The sequence below is a fragment of the Patella vulgata genome, chromosome 5 (assembly GCF_932274485.2).
Source record: "Patella vulgata chromosome 5, xgPatVulg1.2, whole genome shotgun sequence".
Taxonomy (NCBI): domain Eukaryota; kingdom Metazoa; phylum Mollusca; class Gastropoda; family Patellidae; genus Patella; species Patella vulgata.
The window spans coordinates 24,427,688-24,455,616 of NC_065883.2; the positions used below are offsets into that span (position 1 = coordinate 24,427,688).

General features: G+C 33.0%; 1 protein-coding gene across 2 annotated transcripts; it reads left to right on the forward strand.

Moving 5' to 3' along the window:
- Positions 1 to 27,916, forward strand: LOC126821868 (cullin-1). 2 transcript variants are annotated; one of them, XM_050550416.1, is made up of 20 exons: positions 1 to 126; positions 769 to 1,036; positions 11,790 to 11,970; positions 12,550 to 12,717; positions 14,553 to 14,694; positions 15,176 to 15,339; positions 15,734 to 15,896; positions 17,542 to 17,672; positions 17,876 to 17,983; positions 18,957 to 19,063; positions 19,364 to 19,412; positions 20,166 to 20,297; positions 20,597 to 20,711; positions 20,905 to 20,981; positions 21,413 to 21,544; positions 21,972 to 22,064; positions 22,407 to 22,522; positions 22,744 to 22,849; positions 23,557 to 23,670; positions 24,510 to 27,916. In XM_050550416.1, the coding sequence occupies exons 2-20, from the start codon at positions 894 to 896 to the stop codon at positions 24,588 to 24,590; spliced, it is 2,322 nt and encodes a 773-aa protein (XP_050406373.1). In that variant the 5' UTR covers positions 1 to 126; positions 769 to 893; the 3' UTR covers positions 24,591 to 27,916. The 2 variants fall into 2 exon arrangements, with proteins under 2 accessions (XP_050406373.1, XP_050406374.1); XM_050550417.2 differs by having other exon boundaries at positions 4 to 49.
- The last annotated feature ends 13 nt before the right edge of the window (positions 27,917 to 27,929 follow it).

Sequence of the window (27,929 nt, forward strand, 5' to 3'; positions counted from 1 at the left end):
GACCTAACTCTTCATTTTTCTCCCAGCCAAATTTTCTCTAAAAGACAAGGTGCGTGAAATAAATTAATCTGGCAAATATTTAAAGGACCCAAGTGATTAAATATTGTGATATTATTTTGTTAAAAGGTATTTTTTATCTTATAAAAATTAATTTTCTAGTAGTAGTGGAGGGATTAAATGCTATAATTCAGTAAAATATTTGTACTAATTCGTTGATGTCTAATGTTGGCGGCCATTTGTATTTTGTTGATGAATCAGTTTCATTGCCAACTTTTTCATCGTTTCAGCATACTTTCAATTTTGGCACAGTTAATCTGTTTTCATTATCATTTATATCTTGATTAACATGTTTTTATTATTAAAATTATTACATTTCATCTGCCATATTTTGGGATCTGACATATTTATTGTCAATTTTATTGCTCCTAACCTAACCTGACTTCTAACTGAATTTCGAATTGGTGTCTGCTGAAGTTTGAGAAGTCAGGCATTCAAGCATGTCTTTTCAGTTTTCTGACATCAGCAATAAATAAATCTTTATCCATGTTGTAGTTTAATTGTATTACTATTTATATAAAGGTACCAAAATCGCTGTCTTCTAATAATAGGGTAGGCTAATGCCAAGTCAATAAAGAGGTAAATGGCTTATGAAAAAGGGAACTTGCAAATACAGAGTTCCTTATGTTTTGAATTCAGTTCCTCATTTCCCTTGTTAATTAATAGACGTACATTTCTTCATTATTTTATATGTTTGCCTTCTTGTTTCAGGTTTTTCACAATATGAAGTAAAACATTACATGGTTGTGATCACCTCTTCTAGCTATTAGTCAATTGTAAGAAGAGAGAGATAAAAGGTTGTGAAAATAAACAAAACTACACCATCATAAAATAAAATGGCTGGTCCGTCAAGAGGACAGAATCCACATGGTTTAAGACAAATTGAATTGGATCAAATTTGGGATGATCTTAAATCCGGTATCGAGCATGTGTATCAAAGACAGTCCATGACAAAAACTCGCTACATTGCCTTGTACACGTATCCTTTTATATCCTGTAAATTAGGTTTTAATGTGTCATTGATAATATAAATATTTTGTAGAACTGTGAGAAATAACTATACTTCAGCTGGTTTGTAAAACCCTGGAAAAACTTGATGAAATGTTAACAATTCCTAGCATTGAGCTGAAAAAAAACCATATCGAAGTGTTTTACACCCATCAAACATAGGCCTACATACGTATTTAAAAATATTTCTTCCCCATATTTTTCCGAAACTTGATTGGGGTTTTGCAGTTTCTCGTGTTGTGCTATTTGCTATAGATTAAAACAAAAAATTGTTTCTTTATTTCACCAATACTGTACACAATATTCTTTTGATACATGCATGCTGATTTGTCGATAAATGGACTTTGGAACATGATAACTCAGAACTGAGCAAGTGATGAAATTCTGTATATAGTTTTATTATATCGGTATGTGTATCTTGACTAAGTACTGTCTGAACCATCCTAATTTTTAAACAGATTTATTCGATTTTGAACAAACTACTTAATTATGATTATTATGAACTTGCCTAGGTGTTTGAAATCAACTCTGGTTAAATAAAATCTATTGTACAATTAAATATTCCAATGAATAAAAATGTTATCTCTTGAAAAACTCGCAAACTTTGACATCAGAAATACCAAAATGGAAAAATAAAATGGTATACCTAATATGTGATATAAAATTTTCGCAACCATCAAAAAAATTTATATACATGTATTGTGCAACAGTATGGAAGTACCTTCCTTGGTAAATTATTTTGACAAGGTTATTATTCAAAATAAAATCAGTATATCAAATTATGTGGTCAAAATGTCAATTCTGTTAATGGTAAAACTGCACATTCACAAATTTGAGCTTGAACATCTTCGTTTAAAATTGAAAGGTCAGTAAAAATTACAGCGTTTTTTAATTAGCCATCCAATAGAGCTGAATTAAATGTCCTATTAGCTATTTAAAGAAAAAATAGAAATCAACTATCAAATATTGAGAACAATTTGTCTTTTCCATTAAAATTCATAATTACTGTTCAAAACACTGTAACCCAGGTATCATTTATTTGTGTATCTAGCACTAATTTCTTTCACATTCTTTTAATATCCAATCTTTGTTTAAAAATTTGTAAAAACTGTTTAAAATCACCATAAATCGTTTAATTTGTACATCTGTCCAGTTTAAAACTGACCATTCAATTTTGATAATGAGTGTCCAATTTACAAGTGTTTAATTTCTCAGTCTCTGTTAAAAAATAAACAGTTACCCAATTGATTAATGATGTATAATGATAAATTTTTGAACAGTGGTCAGGAAATTGTATACTTGTAAATTGGACACTCATTATCAAAATTAATCAGTCAGCTTTAAACTGGACACAAGTAAAAATTAGATGATTTTTGGTGATTTTAAACAATTTTTACTAATTTTTAAACAAAGATTTGATATTAAACGAATGTGAAAGAAATTAGTGCTAGATACACAAGATTAAATGATACCTGGGTTACAGTGAAATTTGTCTTTACTGTTATGTGTACGTTTTTGTGAAAATAGCCCAGTAATCCGGTTGGCCATTTACACACATAAATACATCTGTAGTCCGTTATTTTGTTTCCACCTTGTTTTAATTGATTATTTGACTGGGATGATTTTCTTTTAAACACAGATACAGAACAAAAAGAACGACATTCGTTTTACAGGCTTTGAATTTCACCCTTAAATATCCTTAATATTTCTTGATGAACTAAAATTATCAACAAATCAGATACATGTACCTCTACCACCCATCGGTTTAATTATCGACAGATAGTTTCTTTTCAATCCTCTTTGTATATTTCCGTTGTGCAAGAACTGTTTAGCATTTTATAATCGGGCGTCTCCGTAACACAATTAGAACTAGACCTGCAAGCAGCACTGAACCGGCTTTCAGGAATCAGACAGGAAGTGTGTCATACAATAGCCCATTTATCTAGCTACCAAACGATACTTTAGATGTTTTGATCCGGTCACACCCGACGATGAAATCCCGATTGTTGCAAGAGCACCGATATTTTTACTGTCTTTTCTTTTTGAATTATCGAATATTTTTTTACTACTTCCTATTTACGGATCATTATCGGGATAGATTTAATAAGTGGTATGGGAACTTAACTTCATGTAGCAGAAGTTTCAGAAAGATCCATTGGACAGTTTTACCTTCCTTATACCATTAGAAGCAGATTTACAGATATAACGATTTTTCAACTTTTTTCAAAGATTGTGGCCCTTTTGGACCATTTATACTATATTGAGGCTTTTAAATGTGGATTCACACCCTAGACCACCGTTAGGACTCTAAGTAACATAAGTTAAAGAAAGGAAATGAGAGAAGTTTTCGAAATAAAAGCGTCTGAATAGGCTTAAGTAACAAAAGTTTAAGAAAGGAAAAAAGAGAAGTTTTCGGGATGAAAACATCTGAATAGCCCCCAAAAATGAAAATACTAGATTCTCAGCGTCCCATTATATATTGCCTAACCAGCGAATTTTTACCATTTAGATGTCATACGATCGTCCATTGTTCGGGCTATCCAATGACACTTAAGTTGGTTCGAAATCTTACGTAGTAATCACTTTTTTCGCAAGATCACCATTTTTTTACTTTTTATGTTTTTTTCTCTCAAAATATCGGATATTTTTTCGACTACTTCCGGTTTTTGGATCATTGTCGGGATAATTTTAACAAGTTGTTTGGTTTCAGAAAAATCCATTCAGCTGTTTTCCATAGAAAGTAAAATAGAAGAGCATTTTCAGTAATTTAAGGATTTTTCAACTTTTTTCCAAGATTGAGATTCTTTATGGACCACTTATATTATTTCAATGCTTTTATTCTTGGACTCACGCCATAGTCCACCGATAGGACTCTGAGTAAAAAAAGTTTAAGAAAAATCGTAGTTTTCGAGAAAATGGCGTCTTAAAATGCTCCAAAACGGAAAATACTAGATTTTCGGCGTACCATAATTTATTTTCTAGCCATCTAAATCGTATCCTTTTAGATGTCATATGATAGACCATTAATGGGGCTATCCAGCGATACTTTAGTTCTTTTGGTCCGCTAACATCTGATGGAGAAATCAAGATTTTAGCAAGAGTGCTATTTTTTTAAACCTTTTTTCTTCATTTTTTGAATACGTCCGGTATGGAAATTGTTGTCGGGATAGTTTTAATAACCAGATTGGCTTATCAAATAGCCACAGGACTATGTAATGATATATTACATTATCTGATCAGATAAAATGGCCCTGAGAAATCCTATGTTCAAAAGCGCCAAAAATTCAAAAATGTCAATATATCGAAAATTAAATTTAAATATTTCAATACATATTATACATCGTTAGAATCGTAATTAGGTCAGCTATCTGAATGTGTAACTTTTTTGTAAAAATTCGTTTAAATAATAAAGTACATGTAATAGAGCATTTTCCAAAATTTCACGATTTTTCAACTTTTTTCGATTTTCAGTATGTTATTTTACCTATTCCAGACATTTCAATGTCTTATTGGATGGATTCATGCACAAGACTACCGGAGGGACTCTCGATAGGGAAAGTTTAAGAAAAATCCTTGGAGCAGTTTTAGAGATACAGGCGTCCAAAAACGCTCCAAATCAGAAAATACTTGATTTTCAGCATGTCATATTTTGCTGCTTGGTCATACTATTTGTATAAATTGGGCATCATACGACAGTCCATTCCTCGGGCCACTCCACGAAATCCTTATTCGTTTAATCCATTGATACTGGACGGAGAAATCAAGTTTTTCCCCAAAACACACATTTTTGGCGTTTTTTTCGAAATATCTATCATTATTTCGACTACTTCCGGTTTCCGGATCGTTGTTGAAATTGCTTTATGCAGCGGTCTGACTATATAGCTTTATGTTCCAGGACTTTCAGAACTATCGATTTATCCTTTCCAAAAAATATAAGGGTTGGGAAATGGGCAGAAAATTCGAAAAAAAATCGAAAAATAAAGGGCGATTACTCGGAATGAAACTTATATTTCTGGAATCGGATGGTCTTCAGGTATCCAAAAATGTAGGTCAAATTTGAAAATTTTGAAAAATAACAAAAATTGTCTCGTAAACAACATATTTTCAAAATTTGAACGACAAAAGCCATAGTTGAATGTTTGAAATTGAAAAATGTGAGATAGCCAATATCTCGGAAAAGATTTGGGGTTTCCGAAAATGTCATTTGTTCGAAAATAGGTAAAGAATTGACGAAACCACGGCCGATTTTCAATTCCGGAAAAAAGTACAAAATTCGGTTACTTCCGGTAGGCGCAGAAGTTTCAAAATTGTTTTATCAAGTAGCCACCACATGGTTTCCAAATAGAAAATTTGGTTCCAGATCGATATCTGTTTTCGATCATGGAGAAATAGGCTCCCGAGGAAAAAAAAAAAAATAATAACTAGACCTGCAAGCAGCACTGAACCGGCTTTCAGGAATCAGACAGGAAGTGTGTCATACAATAGCCCATTTATCGAGCTACCAAACGATACTTTAGATGTTTTGATCCGGTCACACCCGACGGTGAAATCCCGATTGTTGCAAGAGCACCGATTTTATTTACTGTCTTTTTTTTTTAAAATATCGAATATTTATTTGACTACTTCCTGTTTACGGATCATTATCGGGATAGATTTAACAAGTGGTATGGGAACTTAATTTCATGTACCAGAAGTTTCAGAAAGATCCATACCATTAGAAGCAGATTTACAGATATAACGATTTTTCGACTTTTTTCAAAGATTGTGGCCCTTTTGGACCATTTATACTATATTGAGACTTTTAAATTTGGATTCACACCATAGACCACCGTTAGGACTCGAAGTAACAGAAGTTTAAGAAAGGAAATAAGAGAAGTTTTCGAAATAAAACCATCTGAATAGGCTCCAAAAAGGAAAATAATAGATTTTCAGCGTTCCATTATATATTGCCTAAACCGCGAATTTTTACCATTTAGATCTCATAAGATTGTCCATTGTTCGAACTATCCAATGACACTTTAGTTGTTTTGATTCGGTGAAATCTGGCGTAGTAATCACTTTTTTCGCAAGATCTCCATTTTTAAAATTTTTACGATTTTTTTTCTCAAAATATCGGAAATTTTTCGACTACTTCTGTTTTTTGGATCATTGTCGGGATAGCTTTAACAAGTTGTTTGGTTACCTTACCTTCTGTACAAGACGTTTCAGAATAATCCATTCAGCTGTTTTCCAAAGAAAGAAAATTAGAAGATCATTATCAGTAATATAAGGATTTTTCAACTTTTTTCCAAGATTGAGACTCTTTTTGGACAACTTATGTTATTTCAATGCTTTAATTGTTGGACTCACGCCATAGCCCACCCATCGGACTCTGCGTTAAAAAAGTTTCAGAAAAATCGGAGTTGTCGTTTTCGAGAAAAAGACATCTAAAAAGGCTCCAAAAACGGAAAATACTAGATTTTCGGCGTACCACAATTTATTTTCTAACCATCGAAATTGTACCATTGAGATGCCATATAATAGTCCATTAATGGGGCTATCCAAAGACACTTTACTTCTTTTGGTCCGGTAATATCTGACCGAGAAATCCAGCTTTTCGCAAGAGCGACAATTTTTTAACCTTTTTTTTTCATTTTTTGAATACTTCCGGTATGGAGATTATTGTCGGAATAGTTTTAATAACCAGTTTGGGCAATTAAATAGCGACAGGGCTCTGTAATGATATATTACATTATCTGATCAGATAAAATGACCCTGAGAAATCCTATGTTCAAAGGTGCCAAAAATGCAAAAATGTCAAAATATCTAAAATTAAATTTCAATAACTCAATACATATTATACATCGTTAGAATCGTAATTAGGTCAGCTATCTGAATCTGTAATCTTTTTGTAAAAATTTGTTTAAATAATAAAGTAATAGAGCATTTTGCAAAATTTCACGATTTTTCGACTTTTTTCGATTTTCAGTCCCTTTTTTATCATATTCCAGACATTTCAAACTTCAAAGTCTTATTGGATGGCATAATTCACAAGACTATCGAATGGACTCTCGATAGAGAAAGTTAAAAAAAAAGTTGCGGTTAAGATTTCGAGATACAGGCGTCCAAAAACGCTCCAAATCAGAAAATTCTTGATTTTCAGCTTGTCATATTTTGCTGCTTGGTCATAGTATCCGTATAAATTGGGCATCATACGACAGTCCATTCCTCGGGCCACTCAACGAAAGCTTAATTCGTTTAATCCATTGATACTGGACGGACAAATCAAGTTTTCCCCCAAAACACCCATTTTTTGCGTTTTTTTCGAAATATCTATCATTATTTCGACTACTTCCGGTTTCCGGATCGTTTTTAAAATTGCTTTATGCAGCGGTCTGACTATATAGCTTTATGTTCCAGGAATTTCAGAACTATCGATTTATCCTTTCCAAAAAATATAAGGGTTGGGAAATGGGCAGAAAATTTGAAAAAAATCGAAAAATAAAGGGCGATAACTCGGAATGAAACTTACATTTCTGGTATCGGATGGTCTTCAGGTATCCAAAAATGTAGGTCAAATTTGAAAATTTTGAAAAATAAAAAAAATTGTTTCTTAAACAAAATTTTTCATTTTTCGAACGCTTGAAGTCAGTGACAAAGTTTCGAAATTTCGAAATTTTCAACTGCTATCGTCCGAGAAAAGACTCAGAGTTTCTGAAAATTTCATTTGTATGAAAATAGGTACAGAATTGACGAAGCTACGGCCGTTTTTTAATTTTTATGCACTGCACGAAATTCGGCCACTTCCGGTCTGCGCAGAATTTTCAAAATTGTTTTAAGGAGTAGCCACCACCTGGTTTCCCGATAGAAAATTTGGTTCCAGATCGATATCTGTTTCCGATCATGGAGAAATAGGCTCCCGCGGAAAAAAATAATAATAATAATAATTTTAGTAAAAAAAATAGTCTTTCAGACAGTCTGAAAGCCTAATAACTAGACCTGCAAGCAGCACTGAACCGGCTTTCAGGAATCAGACAGGAAGTGTGTCATACAATAGCCCATTTATCGAGCTACCAAACGATACTTTAGATGTTTTGATCCGGTCACACCGACGGCGAAATCACGATTGTTCCAAGAGCACCGATTTTTTTACTGTCTTTTTTTTTAAAATATCGAATATTTTTTTGACTACTTCCTGTTTACGGATCATTATCGGGATAGATTTAACAAGTGGTATGGGAACTTAACTTCCTGTACCAGAAGTTTCAGAAAGATCCATTTGACAGTATTACCTCCCTTATACCATTAGAAGCAGATTTACAGATATAACGATTTTTCGACTTTTTTCAAAGATTGAGGCCCTTTTGAACTATTTATACTATATTGAGGCTTTTAAATTTGGATTCACACCACAGACCACCGTTAGGACTCTAAGTAACATAAGTTTAAGAAAGAAAATAAAGAATTTTTCGAAATAAAAGCGCCTGAATAGGCTCAAAAAAGGAAAATAATAGATTTTCAGCATTCTATTATATATTGCCTAACCCGAGAATTTTTACCATTTAGATATCATAAGATTGTCCATTGTTCGAACTATCCAATGACACTTTAGTTGTTTTGATTAGGTGGAATATGGCATAGTAATCACTTTTTTCGCAAGATCGCCATTTTTTTTTACTTTTTACGGTTTTTTTTCCTCAAAATATCGGAAATTTTTTCGACTACTTCCGGTTTTTGGATCATTGTCGGGATAGCTTTAACAAGTTGTTTGGTTACCTTTAACCTTCTGTACAAGAAGTTTCAGGATAATCCATTCAGCTGTTTTCCAAAGAAAGAAAATTAGAAGATCATTTTCAGTAATTTAAGGATTTTTCAACTTTTTTCCAAGATTGAGGTTCTTTTTGGACCACTTATATTATTTCAATGCTTTTATTTTTGGACTCACGCCATAGTCCACCGAAAGGACTCTGAGTAAAAAAAGGTTAAGAAAAAACATAGTTTTCGTTTTCGAGAAAATGGTGTCTCAAAATGCTCCAAACCGGAAAATACTAGATTTTTGGCGTACCATAATTTATTTTCTAGCCATCTAAATCATATCATTCAGATGTCATATGATAATCCATTAATGGGCTATCCAGCGACAGTTTAGTTCTTTTGGTCCGCTAAGATCTGATGGAGAAATAAAGTTTTTCGCACGAGCGCTAATTTTTTTTAACCCTTTTCTTCATTTTTTGAATACGTCCGGTATGGAGATTATTGTCGGGATAGTTTTAATAACCAATTTGGGCAATTAGATAGCCACGGGACTCTGTAATGATATATTACATTATCTGATCAGATAAAATGGCCCTGAGAAATCTTATGTTCAAAAGTGCCAAAAATTCAAAAATGTCAAAATATCGAAAATTAAATTTCAATAACTCAATACATATTATACATCGTTAGAATCGTAATTAGGTCAGCTATCTGAATGTGTAACCTTTTGGTAAAAATCTGATTAAATAATAAAATAATATAGCATTTCCCAAAATTTCACGATTTTTCAACTTTTTTCGATTTTCAGTCCCTTTTTTATCCTATTCCAGACATTTCAAGGACTTATTGGATGCTTTCATGCACAAGACTACCGAAAGGTCTCTCGATAGAGAAAGTTAAAAAAAAATGTGTAGGTTAAGTTTTTGAGATAAAGGCGTCCAAAAATGCTCCAAATCAGAAAATACTTGATTTTCAGCTTGTCATATTTGGCTGCTTGGTCATAGTATCCGTATAAATTGGGCATCATACGACAGTCCATTCCTCGGGCCACTCAACGAAAGCTTAATTCGTTTAATCCATTCCCCAAAACACCAATTTTTGGCGTTTTTTTCGAAATAACTATTATTATTTCGACTACTTCCGGTTTCCGGATCGTTGTTGAAATTGCTTTATGCAGCGGTCTGACTATATAGCTTTATGTTCTTGGACTTTCAGAAATATCGATTTATCCATTCCCAAAAATATAAGGGTTGGGAAACGGGCAGAAAATTCGAAAACAATCGAAAAATAAAGGGAGATAACTCGGAATGAAACTTATATTTCTGGAATCGGATCGTCTTCAGGTATCCAAAAATGTAGGTCAAATTTGAAAATTTTGAAAAATAACAAAAATTGTCTCGTAAACAACGTATTTTCAAAATTCGAACGACAAAAGCCATAGTTGAATGTTCGAAATTGAAAAATGTGAGATAGCCCATATCTCGGAAAAGATTCGGGGTTTCCGAAAATGTCATTTGTTTGAAAATAGGTAAAGAATTGACGAAACCACGGCCGATTTTCAATTCCGGAAAAAAGTACAAAATTCGGTTACTTCCGGTATGCGCAGAAGTTTCAAAATTGTTTTATCAAGTAGCCACCACATGGTTTCCAAATAGAAAATTTGGTTCCAGATCGATATCTGTTTTCGATCATGGAGAAATAGGCTCCCGCGGAAAAAAATAATAATGATAATAATTTTAGTAAAAACAATAGTCTTTCAGACAAAGTCTGAAAGCCTAATAATAATAATTTTAGTAAAAACAATAGTCTTTCAGACGAAAGTCTGAAAGCCTAATTATGAAAATCCATACGATGGGACTCTTGGTTATTAACTACATGTATTAATCACAGTTTAAGTTAACATTTCATATATCATAACTTTTGTCACAAGTACGACTCCATTTTGAAATCCATGGCGAATATGGAATTTTCTGATGGCATTGCGTAGATTGGATCATGCCTTTGAATTCTATTACCGTACAAGGTCCAGTGTTATATGAGGTATTTTTCCTGTGCAGTTCCCCCTTGTAAGTGATGCAAGACAGGGGGCCTGACAAGGACAGCTGTCTAGTCATTCGGATGGTATGAAAAACCGAGGTCCTGTGTACATGTATTTGAAAGATCTCTTGACAGTTGGAATTCGATATAAAAGTAGGCCTTGGTTCCACTGTCCGGGGAAAATTTCCCTCATAGCACACTGTACGGCGGCCTGTCTTCATTAGCCCAGTTTGGAGCAGTACCGTAGGACGTTATATCCCATTTCATAATTGGGCGTCTCCGTAACACAATGCTTTATTTTGATTGCAACATACGTGGCTGTTACAATTTGTCAACCTTTATCTAACTTTAACATCTTATGATGGTTTCGCTCAGCATGTGACATGTACAATGTTTTGATGAACTCTGTCCAAAATACAAGCAAAAACCATGACTTTTCAAAAGAGAACTTTTTTATTCGTTAGAATATTTAATTGCATAATGGATTTTATTTAACCAGTATAATTTCAAAGTCATAGGCAAGTTCGTAATAATCATGATTTAGTAGTTTCTTCATAAGCAAAGACAAACCTTTAAAAATTATGAAGGTTTTGACAGTGAACAGAATAATGAGCTTGTCTGTTAGAGGCTGTGGTGGTTGAGCAATGGGGCATTGATTTTTCAGGTTCTCACTAGGTTACTGATACGGAATGTATACCTAGTCTTTCAAGTGGCACGCAAAACACAAGGTTCACTCATGTGCACATTGACATGCATATAAAAGAACCCTTTGCAGTTGAAAATTCGATTAAGAGTAGGTGGAAATGCTGTTGGCACGACCAACTTCTTGCATTGACACATTTTAGTCTAATAATGACATAGGCATTACGTTGACAAGACGTTAAACCCCATTCTATTATTTCTATTTCATAAATTTTTGAACTTTTTACTTTATTTTTCTTGACTCGGTTTAGTCATGTTTATAACTATTGTACAAGTGTGCATGGTCAAGGCCAAGGTCAACAAGTCCATCAAGGTCGTGCTCCTGGAGGCAGAAAGACTAAACAGCCAGCCGGTGGAGCACAGTTTGTTGGTCATGAACTTTATAAACGAATTAAAGAGTATCTTAAGGATTATCTTGTAAAATTATTAAAGGTTAGTTAAATTACTCTGGTTTATTTTTTACATTTTACTGCTGGTAAAATTAGGTCTATAAAGATTTGTTGCTGTAGTCTAATGTTGGGTAATGTAACCATAGTCACTATCTGATACATATCACAAAAGATATGTCGCTATAACAATACACCTTCATAACACAAATTTAACAAGAAAACCAAACTTTGATCCTACATGTGTGAATGTTTGTATCTTAATAAATTTATAGAATAAATTTATAGAATAATTCAAAGCAAGTGTCAGGTATTGCGATTTGGATTTGGAAGAGATTAAGAATGTTGAGAAATGTAAAATTAAAGCCATAGTGCTGCTGCCCAGGCAAACTTTCCCTCATAGCACATGGTGTATGGCGCATGTATGCCTAACATCATTAGCCCAACGTCATTAGCCCAGTATAGTAGCAGAACAGTAGACGTTAAACCCCATTTCATTTCATTTCATTTTTGTAAAATTAAAGTTTATCTGTCAGTGTTGCGTCTTCAATACTTTAAAGTGTATCTGTCAGTTCTGCGTCTTCAATACTTTATTCTCTCAATATTTGTATATTTGTGTATTTAGGATGGTCAAGATCTGTTAGATGAACAAGTTTTACAGTTTTATACACGACAGTGGGAAGATTATCAGTTCTCTAGTAAAGTTTTAAATGGTATATGTGCCTACCTTAATCGCCATTGGGTAAGACGAGAATGTGATGAAGGAACAAAAGGCATTTATGAAATATATTCTGTAAGTAATTTTATAATTTACATCTTATAAATGATAAGGACAAGACCTAGGTGTGCAGTGTATTACATATCTTTATAAACAAACTCTAGAGTTGTTGATTCATAAAAAATGTACAGTTTATTACCAGCACATGTCATTGTTAAAAAGCTCTGGAGCTGTTGATTAAATAAAAAAAATTTAAAGCAACAGATCATTATTCTTGAATGATGATAAACAGCAATCTTGGCTGGGAAAACTCGCCGGCCATACGTCAGCCATTTTGAATGTCACTTGTTGTATTCTTCCGCCGGTTGCTTCACAAAGATCCAAGATCGTGACTCAACCTCTGGTTTCTTCAGAAATTTCAAATATTTTACGCTTATATCTCCGAATCACTCACATTGCATGTTAAAAATTGTTCCTGGTAAATCATCAAATCGCCTTTTTTCGAATGAACTTTTGATGTCAAGACGTGGAAAATGTTCCAAGGATCATTAATATGTAACTCATGCGACGAGGGGGGTTGGATGGCTGAATGGTTAGCGTACGCACGCTGTATCATAAAGTCTGTCATTGAGTCGACTGGCGTGGTTTCGAATCCCCGGTTGTACGTGACAAGGAGTAGGGTCGCCTGTCCAACCTCGTGGGTTTTTTCCGGGTCCTCCGGTTTCCTCCCACTGCTAAAGACCCCTATGCGCAAGCGAATTATTGAAATAAAATTAAACCATATGTTAGTCCCAAAATGACCTAGTTTGTGTCGAGTGGACGTTAAACCCCATTTCTCTCTCTCTCTCTCTCTCTCATGCGACGAACCGATGCCTGATTGTTGGCAAATCATTCAAACAAATCCAGCCAATCAGGAGCCACTGGGGGAGGGGCTTAGGAACCGAATTAAGACTGATTAATGGCCGCTGAGTTTTCCCAGCGATAAATGAATGGTAAACTTCTCTCTCGGAGTCGCCTGTCCAACCTCATGGGTTTTCTCCGGGTCCTCCGGTTTCCTCCCACTGCTAAAGACCCCTACACGCAAGCGAATTATTGAACCTTGTGTTAGTCCCGAAATGACCTAGTTTGTGTCGAGTGGATGTTAAACCCCATTTCTCTCTCTCTCTCTCTCTCTCTCTATCTCTATCTGGGAGCCGAGATTGGATAAACAGCTTTAATTACCATTTTATTACAGGGTATAAAGTAGATGTGGAGTATACATGTCGTCATATTTTACTAGGCAATACACATCCTGTTTCTAATTAATCACACGTTGTAATAATAATATGATTAACACTACTATAATTAGAATAAAATTACAAAGTAGACATTGGTTAATTTAACTGAAAACTAAAGTAGACATCTCACGAGTCAGTCGCGTCATGCCAGAAGAAAGATTCTATTTTGATGGCATTTTCTAGGGTTTATGATTTTATTTTGAATTAGGAGTTATGTTTTTAAATAAAAAATAAACAAGCTATATAAAATGTCATCAACTATTTGGATTGGAATCGTGCAAGTAGTTTTTGTTTTCGATGATAGTAAAAGTCTGAACAACATGTTTTGACATTGAGGTGCCAGAGTGCTATTATTTAGCAGACCATGGCACTCGGCATCACAGAACGACACTAACAAAATATTTTCGAGATGTCATTTTATTTTACTTTTGCCATATAGAAGTTAATACAGAGTATAAGACGAAGACCCGACTTTTACAGAAAAACTATCGATTTATACCCCGAAAAATACTGAAAATAATATTTAAAATTTGTGACGACAAATAGGTGCTAAATGGAAATTTATCTTTTGCCCATCAGATGTAGATTTGTGAAATGGTTTAATTGTCATATATGCTAATGTCTTTCTTGCAGTTGGCTCTTATAACATGGAGAGATAATTTATTCCGGCCATTAAATAAACAGGTTACGAACGCTGTTCTTAAACTTATTGAACGAGAACGACATGGAGAAACGGTTAATACAAGACTTATCAGTGGAGTTATAAATTGTTATGGTGAGTAGCATTAGAATTTATTAGTAAATTATAGATAGTTGTGGTGAGTGAAATTAGTATTATCAGTGGAAGTATAAATTGTTATGCTGAATAAAACTAGAATGTATCAGTGGAATTATAAATTGTTATGGGGAGTAAATAAAATTGGAACTTATCAGTGGAATTATTAATTGTTATAGTGAGTAAAAAAAAAATGTATGAGTGGAATTATTAATAGTTTATGGGGAGTAAAATTAGAATGTATCAGTGGAATTATAAATTATTATGGTGAGAAAAATTAAGATTTATCATTGGAATTATAAGAGGATAAAATTAGAATTGATCATTGGAATTTAAAAATTATGGTGAATAAAATTGAATTTATTACATACCTTTTTTAAAAGTTGGGAAAACACCCTCACCTTCAATCCAAATATTGGAAAATGAGCTTTGTTTATGGTAATAAGGTTCAAAGATTTAATGATTTTTATTTTTCTTCCAGTTGAACTCGGTTTAAACGAAGATGATCCAAGTGCTAAAGGGCCGACGCTTACGGTTTATAAAGATCATTTTGAAAGTCCATTTTTAGAAGACACAGAGCAATTCTATATAAGAGAGAGTACAGAATTCTTACAGCAAAACCCAGTAACAGAATATATGAAAAAGGTTTGTGAATATAGTAAATTATTACAACAAATCGATCACTGAAACTTTATTGGATCATTCCAGTGGGTTTTACAAAATCTAATGTTCAAGATTAAGGTCCATCTATAGTGCTTAAATGGAAATGGATGTTGTGAAATAGCCATGGTTATGAAATAGCTAGCACTCTTATACTGTGATGACTCAGATTTGAAGCCTGAATATGTGCATGTTGACACTATCGATTATGTGTGACATGGCTTATTTCTAGGCTTAAAAAGCTGGTTAATACAAATGTGGAAATACCTGGCAAAATATCAGACACTGCTAAAGTTGTACCTGGCATTTAGTTTTTTTTAGAATCATCTTCTATATAAAATTATGTGTGTATGATGTGATCTAATTGTTTTATTTTCAGGGTGAAACTCGATTAAAAGAGGAACAGAAAAGAGTTCAATTATATTTACATGAAAGTACACAAGATGTGTTGGCACGTGTCTGTGAAAAAGTTTTAATAGAAAAACATCTTGAGATATTTCATTATGAATTTCAAAATCTTCTTGATTCAGATAAAAATGATGGTAGGTGAATCAATATTTTAAAATTCTCTCTACCTGATGCATGCTTAACTGACCTGTACTGCGGATTGTCAAAACAATCCACACTGAGATCGGGCCTCAGACTTAAGAATTTACTCAAAATTGTTTGCCTTATTAAAAATATTTGTTGTTTTTTGTATCAAATACATCAATAAGAAAGTTTTGTGTTTCTGGATCAAATATATTTCTCATAAACAGTCATTGAAAGTTGAATAAATTCTTAAAGGAGCTAAATCGCTAACATTTGGGACCTAGAAATTCACAAAAGTGGGTCGCAACGCATATAATACTGTAATAGGAATGTATATAAACTGATTTACATTTAATGGTTTCCGTTTTTACTCCAATTTCAAATCAGTTATGTTCGGCGAAATAAGTCAGCAATCTCAATCGAGTGCAAATTTCTAGCGTCTAGTTATTCTAGTCTACATAACTCCATTTGATTTGGTGCAATGTGTCTAGCCTCGTCCCTCGAGTCTCTCCATACAACTGGGGCTGAAGCGCATTATGGTACACGATTCGTGTACCAATGTTAAAAAAATTATTTTATCTTAAATATCGGATATCAGAAGCTCATCTTTTCCCGGTAAGTTTACATCATCAATGTTGATTTAAATTGACCAATAATTCGTGTTTTCGATATCAAAGATTTTGGAGGATTTTGAGTTACGGACTTAGGTCCTTTAAGCCTGAGAATGCTTTGTGAACTCGGGGCCAGATTTCAAACCAAAGTCTCTCCAGCCTAGATGATAAACTAGGAGCTTACTTTACTTAGAATTTCAAATCTTAGAGAATGCTTACAGTAATTGATAACATAATGGCACATAGTATAGCACTCCTCTTGGATCTTAATTTCAACAGAATCGATAGTTTGTGTGTATATGTAGATCTATTACTGATTATTAAGCATTCAGACATTTGTTCTACATGAATATTTTAGGTTTCTCTCTGTATGGAAGAAACTAGAACTTAGAAATGCCGTAATAAGAACATTACACAATGATGTGCCCAGAAAAATATTCATGCCGGTCGGTAATTTTGGGCAAGGGGTGCACCATTTATTAATTATATTCCATTAAAAATATACTGCCTAACTACTTTTTAATCAGTCATGCTAGAAATGGCACTGATATGACCGGGTCTACATATCTGTTCGATGAATTTTGCCGAAAACATACATTATTTTTAGATTTGTATGTTACGAGGTCAGTTTGACGTGAGTCAAGATGATTTATGCAGTTTATGAGGTTGAAAGAAACAAATAAAGACACCTTTTTCCATTTTAAATAATCTTTATTTACAAGAAAATGATGGTGGGCGGAAACCCGCTTCAAGATATTTTTGCCAAGCGGAAAAAAAAAAATGGTGCTAGGCGGTGCCGTCTGGTAACGTTACAATGATATAAATATTATGAAATGCCCTGATCAATTACTACACTACTGTTAAGGTGTAAAAATTGGAAAAATTTGATATGGTTTGAAAATATTATTACAGGTATTTAGTTATATTTATTATTATAAATGATGTTTAGACAATATTAGTAGTTCTATATTAAATTATAAAGAATGGGTCTTGTCCTCTGGTTATTGATTCATTTATATAAAAACAATTTTTGTAATTTTTACAGATCTGGGTCGAATGTATCAGCTTGTATCTAGAATACAGGATGGTTTAGGTGAATTAAAGACTTTATTAGAAACACATATATGTAACCAGGGTCAAACAGCTATAGACAGATGTGGAGAGGCTGCTCTTAATGTAAGTATATTATTCTTTAAAAAATTATTACTCATCTTTCTATTCCAATAGGAGGAAACTCATTGTCATTTTAATTTTCTTCCCCTCATCTTTATCCGAAAATGATAGGCACCAGGGGAAATTGTACATGACAAAACCTGGTTACTTCCCATTTAATGACCTATATAGGCTACTATAATTTTTTTTTTTTTTTTTTTTTACAGGACCCAAAAATTTATGTTCAAACAGTTTTAGATGTACATAAGAAATATCATGCGTTGGTTATGACAGCATTTAATAATGATGCTGGTTTTGTTGCTGCCCTTGATAAGGTGAGTTTGTTTAAAAGGATTTATTGGTTTTTCTTTTACAAAAATTGTCCCGGTACAATAAAAGGATAGATCACATGGGTAAATCAATTTGTCTACGATACCACCCTTGGTGGAAGTACTAAGTAGATGTAATGAACGAACGGTTAAATCAAAGTGTAATGATTAAATAGAAGGTATTTTGATCTTCACTAACAAATGCCATTAGCAACTTTTTATTTAGAAGCCTTGTGACTTGAAGTAAGTTGCTACCGAATTGACAGGAAATCCTGGGTTCAGTTGCCGAGGAAGTTCATGTCAGTGGTGCAGGAAGCAGAGCCTGGCAAGCCACAGCGTCTAGCCATTTGGATGGTACAGAAAATTGAGGTCCTGTGTACATGTTGTCATGCACGTTAAAGAACCCTTGACAGTTGGATTTCAATGAAGAGTAGGTAAAAATGTTGGTGTCCAGGCATGGCATATGCCCCTCTTCATTTACTTGGTTAGTGCAGTCCAACCTTGTGGGTTTTCTCCGGTTTCTCTGGTTTCCTCCCACTGCTAAAGACCCCTACTTGCAAGCGAATTATTCAAATAAAATTGAACCATATGTTAGTCTTGAAGAGACCTAGTCTGTGTTCAGTGGACATTAAACCCCATTCCTCTCTCTCTCTCTTGGTTATTGCAGAAGATCGCCATTTCCTTTCAGTGGCTCCATTAGGGTTTATTTATCTAGCCAAACGCTTTTAACTGGAAGTATAAAAGTGATTGTCTCACGATATCAGATTTCATTGCATGTTGCACACTTCTGTAGTCTCACTGTGGTACTTCATACAGCTGTTTATTCCTAATGTTGAGCTTAATAAAAAATATGGTAGTTTAATTTGAACTGTTTAAAGTGTCTCATCATTTGTATTGGCAACAAGAGAACAGAATAACAGGAATAAAAGTTAAACTAAGGAATTATTTTGTAAAAAGTCATTCCTATTGTTTTCTTCAGGCATGTGGTAGGTTTATTAACAATAATGCTGTCACAAAAATGGCTCAGGCTTCAAGTAAATCTCCAGAATTATTGGCACGATACTGTGATCTATTACTCAAAAAGAGGTGAGATAGTGTCTAAGAAAATGTGCTCATCACATTTAACCTGTTTATTTTATATATTAACCAAACTTCAGGTCAATATATCACATTTAAATCTATGGTCAATGTTTTTTTTAAGATTCTGCTCTTCATTTTTTTTCCGGAGTGTTGTTAAATTTTATTTGTATTAAGAGATTAGAATTGACATTAATCAGTAAAGAATTCAAGACATTTCTTGTTCATGTTTGTTTGTGGCTTAAATTTAATGAACTGAAAATAATCTGAAGTTCAAAATTGACGAAATAAATTGTTGATGTTTTTAAGTTCTAAAAATCCCGAAGAAGCCGAATTAGAGGATACTCTGAATCAAGTGGTAGGTGGTATTTATTTTTTACTTTGTCCCATTGTTCTCACTCATTCACGGGGGGTTGGATGGCCGAATGGTTAGCATGTGCATGCTGTTTCATACAGCCTGTCATTGAGTCAACTAGCGTGGTTTCGAATCCACGGTTGTACGTGACAAGGAGTAGGGTCGCCTGTCCAACCTCGTGGGTTTTCTCTGGGTCCTCCAGTTTCCTCCCACAGCTAAAGACCCCTATGTGCAAGCGAATTATTGAAATAAAATTAAACCATATGTTAGTCCCGAAATGACCTAGTTTGTGTCCAGTGAACGTTAAACCCCATTTCTCTCTCTCACTCATTCACAAGCAAGTGTATCACATTCTGCATACAATATTATGTTATGGATTGTGTTAGTTTAAGCTTGTTATTGTTTTTCTCTGTACTTGCAATTTTACAGCTGTAAAGTTTCTTTTGGCCGTCAATTTATATACATGTATTAGATGAGAAATTTATTAGCATTTTAAATGGGGAGTGGGAAATGAACACAGATACCTTGCAGGAAAATGGCTCTATGAGATTAACATGTATAAGTATCAATTTCCTTTTGGTTCAAGTCAAGAAAGAATATAGATGTAACATGAATATGTTAGCCTTTTGAACTGAAATAAATAAGAAAGAATAAGTATATCCTGCAACACCCATCACTACGTACAGCAGCCACAACAATGGCCACTATTATGTTACAGTTTTATATAATGATATTTTTCTGATTTTTTTTTTATAGATGATAATGTTTAAATATATAGAAGATAAAGATGTATTCCAGAAATTTTATAGTAAAATGTTAGCTAAACGTTTGGTACAACATATGTCAGCTAGTGATGATGCTGAAGCCAGTATGATATCAAAATTAAAGGTAGACAGCACTCTTTATTCATATATGAATCTCCCAAATACATCAGAAGTGTTCTTAAAAGATAAGGCATCTAATGCACAACACTAACCATTACTGATAACTTTACTTCAGACCATTTTCTGCTCCACAGTTCATTGACTCGTAAAGATCTTTGTTTTAGGAGTTAAAACTAACAGATATTAACACTAACCAGTAGTAAATAGGCAATGAATAAATCCAATAAAAGTCCAGCTAACAGACTATGGGGTTATTTTCCTTTCCTGCATCAATCAATTGTTTTTAAAAATTTATTATTACAGCAAGCCTGTGGTTTTGAATATACATCCAAGTTACAGAGAATGTTTCAAGATATTGGTGTTAGTAAAGATCTCAATGAACAGTTCCGACAACATTTACAGGGTGGAAGTCTCGATAGTAAGCATATACCCCCACATATTAATATATATCTTGCATTAATTTTCTTGTATTCACTTTGATGGTCAGTTTTTGAGATTTTTTATATATATTTATCTCATTTTAAACTGTCAAAATGTTGTTACATTAAAATTTTATTTCAATATGTCACTCATTTAAGCTGTGAATATTAATATATGTTTTGTTTCTACAGTCGACTTTAGTATGCAAGTTTTAAGTTCTGGTTCGTGGCCATTTCAACAATCTTGTACTTTTAATTTACCTGTTGAGGTAAGTAATATCTGTTCTTGTTAAATGGGTTTGAGGAATTTTTCAAGCCCTGTTCTTACTTGTCAGGGGGTGCTCATGCGGGCCTAACAGTGCCATAAAACCCGAGGTCCGCCAATGTAAATATTTCCGATTGCAGTTGGAATTCTATGAAGAATTGGTAAAATTCTGCTGTCTCAATTTGCAGATGTAGCCATTGAAGAAAACTATATAATACCTTAGCCTTGAAATGACCAAAGTATTGTGTTAATGATAAAGTGTTAAATTCTATTAGACCTGTAGAAGAGCTTCTGGGTTTTATGAATTATTCCAGCATTGAACATAGCACAATAATGTAAAGTGATGAAATTCTTTTGTTAAAAAATAGATCCATTGTAATTTGTTGAATAATAGATCTATTGTATTTTTATTACATTTATTTTGATTATTTTTAGTTGGAGCGAAGCTTCCAGAGATTTACCACATTTTATTCGGGTCAACACAGCGGACGTAAATTAAACTGGTTATACCACATGTCTAAAGGTGAACTCGTCACAAATTGTTTTAAAAATAGATACACATTACAGGTTAGTTTTTCTACGTATATTACTTAAATAAATATCTATTAATTCCCAACACAAAAAGATTTAAGGTAGAAGGGAATATTGTAATTATCTGCATCATAGTGAAAAGTATGCAAGTATTGTCACCTGAGCAATTACATCTATATAATATGTGAGTCAAATATTATCACACTTTTTCTCTGGCTGACTATAGTTTGTCTACTGCATATGGTTCGTCGTTCGTTTCTAGAGTTTTACCTCCACTTCCACCTAGGGTGATATCGTAGACATGTGGTATAAAATAAAAGGTTAAGTAGGAGAAGGCAGTAATTATTGGCAAAAGTAAAATTATTGGTAAAAGAAATAACTTCAATAAATTTGATTATGTTAATCTAACTCATTTGATTTTCATTACTTTGAACATGTTTATATTTGTACAAATTTATTTCAGGCATCTACCTTCCAAATGGCTGTTTTATTACAATATAATATGGTAGATAGTTTTACAGTCCAACAAATCTTCGAAAGTACGCAAATAAAAATGGTGAGGCTTTTTTTTTTTTAAATATCATACATGTAGTTGTCTCCATTGAAAACGAGAAAAAGTTACTAGCATTAGGTATTTTATAAAATTAAGCTTTCTGATTAGTGTTGCAAAAGGATTGAAGGTTAGTGAGAAGTTTATTCAAATTATAAAAGTCAAAGTTTCGAGTTGAAAAGAAGTAATTTATAGATGATTATATTATTACAAATTGAATGAACATTGGACTGTAGGTTGGTAAGAGTTATACAATGATGTGTATATATTGTATTTATTAACACAAGTTCTCTATATATTGTATTTATTAACACAAGATCTATATATTGTGTTATATTATTTTAATAGGATTTATTGACACAAGTTCTACAAATTCTGCTGAAATCCAAATTACTGGTGACAACTGAAAAAGATGGCGATCTTTTACCTTCCACTGTCATATCTCTTTTTACTAATTATAAAAAGTAAGTAACAGGTACTTCAGTGACAGATGTGTAAGTCTCATAATCACATTGAAATGTAAATAGTTTTATAGGAATTTATATCTTCATCAGGTAATACAAAATCCTGAGGTCGTGTACAGATTGGTAGTGCACATCAGCACAAAAGAAGACTACAGTTCTGGCAGTTTTTTCATGAGGATATATAATGATAAGTTATTAACCTTTCGTCATCTGTATTTCAGTAAAAAGTTACGTGTTAATATAAATGTGCCAATGAAAACAGAAGTAAAAGCTGAACAAGAAACAACACATAAACATATAGAAGAAGATCGAAAACTGCTCATACAGGTAATATTATTGTCTGATCATACAGACCACCATAATTGTTTGACTGAGTAAAATACCAAAAATATAAACTGATCATTCAATTATAAAACTAATAATATACCCACATTATATCTATTAAGGCTATTAACTGATAATATAAATTGACTCTCTTTCGGGGATTGGGTGGTCTTAGTGTTTTAACGTGTGTGCATGAAATCACAAGGTCTGTTATTGAGTCCCCACTTGTCTGAACATCCTTGTGGGTTTTCTGTGGTTCCTCTGGTTTCCTGCAGCTGATAAAGACCCCAACACGCAAGCAAATTATTGAAATAAAATTGAACCCGAAATGACCTAGTTTGTTTTGAGTGGAGTTAAACCCCATTTCTCTCTCTCTATCTCTCCCTTCTCTTTCAACAGTTTGAGATTAGCCTTTTAATATCTCAGTATCCTCCAGAAAATTAGTTGAACGTATTACTGAGCATAATTTCTATTTCTAAGGAATATAGAAAAAAAGGTTCTTTTAAAATATCGGGATTTTACTGTAGAATTATTTATTATTTTTTGAAAAAAACCCCAAAAAACATGAGATGAGACAAGACCCCACAGACAGGTATAGATGGAACACACCAAAGCTTGTGCTGGAATTAAAAGTCTGCCTCAGTAAATTAAAATAACAGACTGTCATTTTTTTCCAGATATAGTTATTTGTGATTATATTATTTGTTTAGGCTGCCATTGTTCGTATTATGAAGATGAGAAAACAGTTAAAACATCAGCAACTTTTAGCAGAAGTTTTGAATCAATTATCTGCCAGATTTAAACCTCGAGTGCCTGTTATAAAAGTAAGTTTTTACAATAACCTCCCTTTTCAACATTATTTGTATAGTGTAATCGTCAACCTCTGGGATTTTCTGGCATTGTTTCTGCCTGTCAGCGGCATAGGGAGGAGGGTCTGGTAAGGAACATTGTCTAGTCATTCGGAATGGATGAAAAAACGTTAACCTATGTACACATTGCCATGCACGTAAAAGAACCCTTGACATTTGGATTTTGAAATAAAGAGTAGGCTGTAGTGCCACTGTCTGGGCAATATTTCCCTTGTAGTACACTGCATGATGTATGCCCATCTTCATGGTGCAAAAATTTAGGATATTAAACCCCATTTCAGTTTATTTTCGTCAACCTCTCCAACAATAATTTTTGGAGTTTTTTTAAATTTGTATGCAAAAGTTGCTACCTATTTCTTCTTTGTCCATCTTAAAATTCTGATTGCAAAGTCAGCTTTTCAAAATTCAACAAAGAACTTTTAATAATAGTTATGTATGCCGTGTGAGAATGCTGAATGACTTTCACACAACAAAAATGGACACATTTTTATTATTATTGTTATCAACATTCAAACAAGCTCAATCAGCTAGTGATACCATGGTGGAAACTTTCAACCTTTGGACAAAGAGCGTTTGCTATTGCCACTGCTGAAAGATGGAATTACTCCCTGTTGGACTGCGTTTGTGACTTCCTTGTCAATCTTCAAATCGCGATTAAAAACTTATCTTGTTAATATTCTTTACAAAAATTGACAAACATTTTGTGGATTTGGTGCTACATAAATGGACATATTATTATTATAGTGACACACTCTATCAACATCTGTAATAAATATATTTGTTTTATTTTGTAGAAATGTATTGATATCCTGATAGAAAAAGAATATTTAGAACGAGTTGAAGGGCAAAAAGATACATACAGCTATCTGGCGTAATTCAATTTAAGTCATACATGGTAGATTTCTAGCTTTTCAGGTAACGCTTGCTTGTTAACAAAACCCTATTCTGTATTGTTTGGTATTAAGAATATTTTCTTATAGCGTGACCGAAAAACTAACTATTTACTTTGTAAGGCCTAACTAACAAAAAAATACACAAAAAAAAGATTATTTAAGTTATTATGAATCCAGCCTTAATGTCTGATAAGAGAAATGTTTATTGTTAGAAATCTCTGCACAAAATTCTTTATTTATTTTAAGTTAGATATTTATTGTATGGGGTCAGGATTATAATTCCTCGATAAGTCTAGTACACATAGCTTCTAAGTTCAGCTATAAATTAACCTGACCTAGATTAGGCAATTATCAAGACTAATCAAGGAGTATATGGAAGTCTAAACATAAATTAGGCTGAAAATGGGGTTTGGGGGCTGTGTGAGTTAATCTTTTGGGGTAATATTTTAATTTAATTCTTATTGACATACCACAAGTGTCATAGTGCTATTTTTACAGATATTTTCATGTTGATAAATTGAGGTAAGATTAAAAATGTTTCAATGGAATTTTGAGTTATATTAATTTATCTTATGTTTACTAGTAACTTGGTGAGCATTCTTGCAGGACCATTACTTCTCTTTGTTGTCACTTTTTGAAGGGGAAAAAGGTTTTGTTTTGTAATTTATCTTCATGAAAATTGTTAAATTAACAAAAGATTCCATGTATCAGACGTAATTCCTTAACCCTTTAGCACCTGGTACATATAAATATAGATTACCCAGGTTCCATGAAAAAAATAATGCATTTTATACTGGTGCATCCCTAGAGAGCCCCAAAATGTCTAAAAATGCAATTTTTCTGAGTTAAGGGAATAGCTTTCCCCATTTGAGGTCCTGTTACTAGTTCTTGGGAGGTGCCAGCCCTGTTCACATGAATCAAGCAGTTTTGAGTGCTCTTTGTTTGAGCTGTCCGTGTGCTAAAGGGTTAATTGAATTGTAACTACATGGTGACCAATGGCCTAGTGGAAAAGAAATACACCTTGGTTATTATTCAAGATAAACGTTTTATCTTAAAGTTTACCTAGAGTTGAGTCAGAGTGAGTTTACCAGATATATAATAGTTCTACAATTTATATCCAAACCAAATGTTTACTTGAACAAGCACAAACTTTTAATGAATTGTGTTTGTCCTTTGTAAACTCTCATAAATAAGAACTTAAATAAAATCTCAAACTAATTGTCTAGATTAAATTTTGTAAATATTTTGTGTTTTTAATTTCTGTATGATTGTAAATGTAGAGTTTGAAATATAATTTATACATTGACATCATTTTTCACCTTGTTAAAAATTCTCATTAAATCATTTTGTCTGTTTTAATACATATACACAGTGAAACCAACATAGCATCAAACTAGGAAATTAGGCAGCTGTGGTCACAGACATTGTCAGGTACAAATTCAGGCTTTGTCGGGCATAAATCCCTCTGGTGTCAGTCATTATGTCTGACAAAGATTTGTCTATTGATATTTATAAGAAATGTCCGGTACAAAGTTAAAAATGCCAGGTACTAGTCTTAAGTTCTAAGCCCGAATATAATATTTTAACAATATCAGGAGGCTGCCATGATTTTTGTGGGCCGTTTAGTTTATGTAGACAAATGACTATCTCTGTAAGTTTTCATCACTTGAAATAGATATTTATCACAAGTGTATAAAATATGGTTGTCATGACGAAGTCAGGTTGACCCTTTTGTCTCAATAATTACTGGTACATGTAGTAGGTTCTATGTTGGTTTCACCGTAATTTGTTCATATTCTCCCCTATAAATAATTACCAACAATTTTTAAAACCTGTAAAATAAAACCATTTAGTAATTTTGACCTTTTTTTTCCCATTAGATAGGCAAAATAAAAAATCAATTAAGTTACAGTTATTTTAAGATTTAGATTTTTGTAAAAAGAAATCGGGTCGCTTTTTCTGTAACATCTGTCACTAAAGTATTTGATGGATACTGATAATGTCCTTCAGATATTTTTTAATTTATAATTTCACGATTAAAGCCCCTGATTTCATTGACTCAGTGCTGGTGCTTGGTTATTTCAGGCATTGTGCAGAGAATACAGTACAGGCCTCCAATAACACATGTCAAATTGTTTTACAATGCCACTCATTTTTTTTTACTAGAAAAGCACAATTAGTAAAATTTAACTACCGGTACATTAAAAAGGCTTGCAAGTGAACTTGTAACAGAAGCATGGCAGTGACCATGATATTGCTTTTCTACGTATCTTCTTGTGACGAAGTAAGAGAAATATCATCCCCTTAAAAAAAAAAGTGGTAAATCTTTTCAGTGCTAACATTCTTGTCCCAATTTACATCTTTTTAACTATAATTTCAAATCATCAACAAGCATATCAGACATAACTACTTAACGATGTATTTTAATGCTTGGATTATTGTGTTTAGAATGCATCGATAAAATCTTTGTGGCCTCTTTCATTCTCTAGTGTATTTGTGAGAGAAACTGATATTACCCATTATCCTTTAAATACACAGGTTTGGTGTTGCATTATGCAGCAGGTGGATATAAATCTAATTGGCTGATTTTAATGGACGACTTTCTGTGGTGCCATTTTATCAGGCTACCATTATATTTCAGATTAAATCAGCTGTTTTAAATTTTATACTGCCTGTTATTAGCAGATCAAACCATATATTTAGAATTGGTTTCTGATCAATGAATTGTTTTGTTTTTTTCCAAAAATAATTCTTGATAGCTTCTATTTATATGACAACTATATTCATTTATATGAATCGTACAAAAATGGTACAAAGCCGTCTCATAAGGCAGCTTGCATAACCTCCAGCTTCACATGGATGCTGATATTCAACTTTTAGAATCTGTTGACATGATTCATACAATTAGAGGGAAGAAAGGAATATGTAATCTTGCTTTGATTAAAATTAACTTATGAAATGACACGATATGATGAAATCGTCCAATCACAAGCAAGATTACAGCTAGCATGTCTCAACTCTATGTCGTCCAATCACAGACAAGTTTACAGCAAGTGTGTCTCAACTCTTTATGTGTTAGTCTTACTTTAAACATCAGTCTAAAAATGTCTGGACGAATAGATAATATCAATGAAGCATTTTTAAATGTCGGTATTAAATTAAACCAGTAAAAAAAATAAAATAATGAACAGGGTGTCAACTATACAATATATCTGGTGTGATGTGTAAATAATTGAAAACATTGTACATAGAACAATATAATTATATCTGTACAGTTGTTACTTAATAAATAAACGTTTCTGTTCGGAGATTTTTTGTGTC